The following is a 5,945-nucleotide window of genomic DNA, read 5'->3' as shown; positions in this document are numbered from 1 at the left end:
GTTTTTCCACCCATTTGTAATCATTTACATGCGTAAAGACTCTAATAAGATCAAATCAGCAAACGCAACTTTAAAAATCGTGTTTTAAGTCATTCCCGCAGGATATAACAGGGTCCAAGGCAAAAAAAGAAGCAACAAACGAAGAAGTAACCGGGCAAGACCTGACCACGAGGGCCTAACGCGTGAAGGAGGCGTGGACCACTTCCAGTACGCGTCCTCGCCCCCATACACGCGTGAAGGTGGCGTGAACCGGGCCACCAAGGGCATTTGCGGGGTTTCGACTTTAGGTTGGCTATTTAAACCCTACCTCTGCATTTGAGAAGGGAGAGCCCCAATTTCCATATATGATTTTCCTTAGTTTCTCCCCTTTGGGGGAAATCTCCATTTCTCCTTAGATTAGATTTTCATGATAGATACAAGGAGGAGGATGAGAGTGAAGATGTAATAGATCTATTGGTTTCCTAGGTATATTACTCTACTCTTGTTCTTGTTATACTATGACTTTAATCTATTTGTGTTGATTATTTCTTCTTTGTTGATTTTTTATGTTGCTAGTGCTAGAGTAGATTAGTAGAGGGGATTGTTTGCCCCACATTAGCCATGGTGATTGATGATTGAATTCTTCCATTTGCTTGTGAAGATGATGAAGTAGGGTTTTAGTCTTGTGTGGTTGAAGTTCTTTGTGATTTGCTTTTATTTCCGGCCGGGATAGATAGTAGTAGGCTTAGTGAAAGTGAGTGTGTGCGCGATAGCGGCCTCTCACGAGTCCAACTCATCTACATCCCCGCCCTCTATCCGAAAGGCTGAGGTCTAGGAGGAGTGGTAGGCAAGGTGTTCGATTAAATGCCTCAACCGAATGAGGATTGAGAGTCCGAGTGTGACGCCACTCGGTATTGATACCGTGACTCCCGCGACAATTCGCGATCCTCGTTTCTACAATCCCGATAGTATGGTCAATTGCATATGCTAATTAAGGTACTCAACCCCCTTGTTCTTTTAAATCTTTTTCTTATTAAATTCAATTTTGCCACCTCTAATCCATGGCACAAATATTCCCTAGTGATTCTTGTAAGTCTTGTCTATTAACTTCCTAAATGCCAACACTAATTCACTCCAATCTGTCATCCTTGAGAGACCGACACTCGGGGAGTCTTGACTCTTCGTTTTAACACCTTCCATTCCACATTCACTCACCCTAAAACTATACACCTTCACATGTCTATCTTTTATATTGATCTAACCATTTTTCAAGGCATGCAAGGATGCTACACTAAAAAAAAGCCATATTTGACCAAGCAGAAGAAAACTCCTTTTAATGTGTTAAAAGTATTCAATACTTAGAATTTTGGAAATAGTTTTTGAATGGATAATTAATGTTTCAAGTTCCAAGGAACATTTTCTTATCTATAAATTGGGAGCCCTCAAGACTAACTCTACTTATATAGAGAGTACTTTGCTTGTATCTTGTTTCAGGTTATCATGGATTCGAAGAATCAAGGAGGAAAGAACATCATGAGGCGCCCGTCCAAACGGCTAGTCGAACAAGCAAGATAAGAAATGCTAAGAGCCAGACATGCTGCAAATGGATGACATGAAGTTGGAGATAGTTCAAGTGACCCTCTCATTCTGTCCTCTGAAGAAAGAGAACTGAAATCGGCTACAATCATAGAACACGATTAAGAGAGAGAAAATCTACGAACACCAAATATTGATTATTTGTGATATTAGACGAAAATTATCAAAAGATGATTGAGGTTACCCCCGGGTTTTGTTGGTCTCTAGGGAGGTCACAGGAGGTGATCTCCTTGGCATTGAACAATGTACCACAAGAGGTGGCCCTTCCTTCTCCCATCTCTTTGCTCTCACCACCACAACAAATCACACACCTTGTCCATAGCATCACATCCTCCATGGCTATCCTCCTCGATTGCGGCAATTGCATTGACTCTCTCCTTGGGGTTATTCTCCGTATTTTTCAGAAATTGTCCTATAGTGTATTTCTGACATCATTTTGAACATTTATGAAATTTAATTCTCAATGGTTTTCATGGTGGACATTGATTCTTGCCTTATTTCCGCAATCTCTTGCCTTATATCTTGTGTGGTCTCATGTTTGAGATTCACTCCATCATTCTTTAGCTCCATGATAGCATTGGATAGCCTCTCATCAAGTTCCCTCAAATCGTCTCCTCTTTGCCACGGGTGGTCCATTTGGGAGACGTAATTTGGCCGATAGTGATTCACTTGAGCTCCCCCTCCTTGTTGTGGGCCATAAGCAATTCGGCCTCTATTACATTGGACATAGGTGGGTTTGCCACCTTGGTTCAATTGGGGCTTCCCTTGGAACCCCCTGCTATTGTTCCAACCTTCTCCTTGCTTCAACCCTTGGTTGTTTCCACCATCTCCGTAAGTATTGAAGCCATTCCCCCTTTGGTAATCAACTACCTCCATTTGTTCACTAGCGGAGGTGGAAGTGCATATGTTGGTGTCATGGGGTCCGCCACATATATTGCAATACAACGCAAGTGCCATGCACAGCTTTGGCTTATCATCCAACTTTTTCACCATGGTTTGGAATCTTTATATCTCATGGTTCATAGCCTCTACTTTTGCATCACTTGCCACGTTGTCTTTCGCCTCATACATACCGACGCGGGAATCCCTCTTGTTATACCAAAATGATGTATTGGACGAAATCCTTTCTATCAACTCTTCGGCGTCGGATGGGGATGAAAAATCACCACTTTAATAATTGAGGGGGGAAAAGTGCAATATACATATAACATAGAGGGAAAAAGTGTCATTTTCCCTTTATAATAATATAAAATTTATATTTAACAATTTAACAAAATATACAAATACATTAAAACCAAACTAAAGAAATAAAAGAAATTACAAAGAAAGACAAGGGACAAATTGGGGAAAAAAAGCCGCACAAAAAATGGCGCAGCATGAACAGTGCAGCACCAAATATGGCGCTGCACTGTTCATGCTGCTCCATTTTTTTTGGGGCGATGGCACCTTCATTGGAGCGCAACAACACCATTTTCCACTCCAAATTGGTGCTTTGGCGCACCGGTTGGAGATGGTCTTAACCTAACATAACATATATACATTAGTTCATATAAGTCAGCTAGCTAGACAATAGATCCATCCTCTTTAGTGAGTTTCACTCTTCTCTTGAGGGGCTTTTCCACTTCCAAGGCCACCCTAATGCGGCAATGATATCCTTTCCATGCCCCTCCAAAATTGCTAGAAAAATAATATGTTTTGTTCCTGGAATAGGTCAGAAATGGAATAGCATTTCTTATAATAGACATATTTCATTGTTTAGTTCGTTCATTTTATCATTAAAATAACATTCTTAGGAATGACCTATTACCTTTGTAAAGGTAATACTCATTTTTATGGGTACTTTGATATTAACTATTCCCATGCACTTAAGAATAGCTTTTATATTGTAATTTGTAAACAACAAAAAAAGGCACTGCTTTAGCTCGTTAGCCTACTTAATATTTTTTATGCTCCAACAAATTATTTTTTTTATTAATTGTGTCATCTAGTATACTACTGGAGTGACAGATATGCCATTTATGAGAAATTTCTATTTTTGGTCCCACGAGTATGCCCTCCCTGAGTTGGAGCTGATTAAATATGAACATTTTAATAGGGAACCAAATGTGAAAATGGTCCCATATCTCTGTCATTTATTATTTCCCTATAGTATTTTCTATTGCTGAAATATGAACTTTATCTAAAGATTTTCCGCAGCTCAAATTTATACCCAAATCTTTTCATTTTAAAAATAAAAAAAGAACAGCTTGTTTTATATTAATAATAATAAACCAGAATATTAATAATGAAACAGAATAACATAACAACCATAAATAGAAAATTTAATTTAAAGCATGCAAGCTATAGCAATATAGCCTATGCATCAAAATTCGAAAACAATGACAAGCAACTCTGATCTAGATGGAGGTGTGGATTTTAAGGATTTGTTGAGGTGCTGGGCCCTCCCTGAGTTGGAGCTGATGCTGGGATTGAGGAATTCTTCATAATTGCCTCGACCTTCTTCTCAATTTCAGCCAAATATAGGTTTATAGCCCAACCCAAATCGTTAAGGTCTTCGGAACTGAGAGAAATATTAAGTTGATGTCCTTGTAAGATCTGAAACATCACTAAAGCCATCTCCGTCACTCTATTCACTGTCTTCAGATTGAGAAGCTGAGTGCCTAATTTCAGAAACCTGTCATCAAGGAAGGTGTCGTGGTTCATCATTCCTCGAGTTTGGGCAAAATCTGGCATGTTCTTGAATGTGGCAATGGTCTGTTGCATACCTTCAACACTCGGGCATACAACCGGACCTTGCTCAAAAGAGCTGTACAGTACTGCACCTGCCTCAACACCGCACAGGATGCTCAGCTCATTCAGCATCTTCAACACCCCCATCTTTCGTTTCTTGTACGACTTTCTTCTTTGGGTTTGATTCACAATAAAAGCCAATTTTACTCTTTTTCTTGCCATGGTTACGTTAGGTTGGAACAGAATATGTGAATTGCAAAAACAAAAAGGCATTCATTTATATAGAGCTAGTACCAGACATACATGACAAAAATCTTTCGATTATTTCCTTTTAATTTGGCTACTGAGTTGTAAATGCATGATTCATCAATTCATTATTATTAGGAATGGACTTCAATATCGTATTCGTTGGATTGTTGTCGTTGAACGATTAATAAGGAAACAATGTAATGTATGTTACCAAAGAAAATTTATATATTTAATTTTTGTTCAAAACGGTGGATTTGCTGATGCCGCTTAAAATGTGAACTCTTTTTATAAATTTTAATTTTTAACTGAAATAAAAGATATTTTATAATTGCATTCCATAATGGACAAAAAGGTTCATACTAATTTCAAATCTATGTAATATTCCGTATTACTTTTAGTTCAAATATAACACATCAATTCATTATACAATGTTTATATCGTGGACCCTGTCCTAATACGACGACATTTAATTGATTCCACGTCACTAAGTGAACCTTGACGAGACGGACACTATTCCATTTGCCAAATCCCGTTACAATTTTTTTTTTAATTACATATAAAAGGAAAGTCGTCTTCTTCTACACGACATTCATCCCATTTGTAATTCATAAGCAAAATCCCTGCAGAAACGACTTTGTGACAACAACACAACAACAAAGAAGCATTTATTGTCAACGAATTGCTTGTCAAAGATTTACAGAACACATTCAGAGCATTCAAACAGAAAAAAAAAAAAAAAAAAAAAAAAATCTTCAAACATTTATTTGTTTGAAGTTCAAAACATTATGAAACTTGAAAATAATTGATAATTTTTGTACATATGACATGAAATTGAACATTAATGACATAATTTCTCCACATTAGCATGAATTTCCGCTTTTGCAATCTTAGACACTATGTAACTTAACATATAAAACATATACCGCAGATCATATTTTAAAATAAGTACATACTGAGCATTCCTATTATATTATGAGTTTATGTGTCTTCGGCTATACAATTTTGTGCATTATGAATATGAATTTTATACCTGAGTAAACAAAAATGATATTGTTTAGACATATTTTATGTGTATTTTGTTAAGAGTTTATGTGTCTTCAGTTATATAATTCTGTGCATTATGAATTTCAATTCTGTACTTGATTGAGTAAACAGAAATGATATTGTTTAGATTTATGTTTATGTGCAATATGTTAAGAGTTTATGTGTCTTCAGCTATATAATTTTGTGCATTATGAACATGAATTCTATACCTTAGTAAACAAAAATGATATTTTTTATACTTATGTTTGTGTATTATGTAATGAGTTTTTGTATGCCTTGTGAAATTACATTTTAAGATTGGTAAATATATATAATGTGTATATGTGTTATGTTGAGAGATTTTGTCT

The 5,945-nt window shown here is 36.7% G+C and overlaps 1 protein-coding gene across 1 annotated transcript; it reads right to left on the bottom strand.

Moving 5' to 3' along the window:
* Positions 1 to 3,990: 3,990 nt before the first annotated feature.
* On the bottom strand, positions 3,991 to 4,527 carry LOC116029744 (agamous-like MADS-box protein AGL80). Its single transcript, XM_031271785.1, has one exon. It carries the CDS (start codon positions 4,525 to 4,527, stop codon positions 3,991 to 3,993), a length of 537 nt encoding a protein of 178 aa, XP_031127645.1.
* Positions 4,528 to 5,945: the final 1,418 nt, after the last annotated feature.

The sequence above is a fragment of the Ipomoea triloba genome, chromosome 9 (genome assembly GCF_003576645.1).
Source record: "Ipomoea triloba cultivar NCNSP0323 chromosome 9, ASM357664v1".
Lineage (NCBI taxonomy): Eukaryota > Viridiplantae > Streptophyta > Magnoliopsida > Solanales > Convolvulaceae > Ipomoea > Ipomoea triloba.
The sequence above is the reverse complement of the archived record's forward strand: the minus strand, read 5'-3'. Positions and strand labels throughout refer to the sequence as shown.

Bases quoted from the DNA above. Each gene is read 5' to 3' on its own strand.
- LOC116029744 (XM_031271785.1), bottom strand. From the start codon at position 4,527: ATGGCAAGAAAAAGAGTAAAATTGGCTTTTATTGTGAATCAAACCCAA.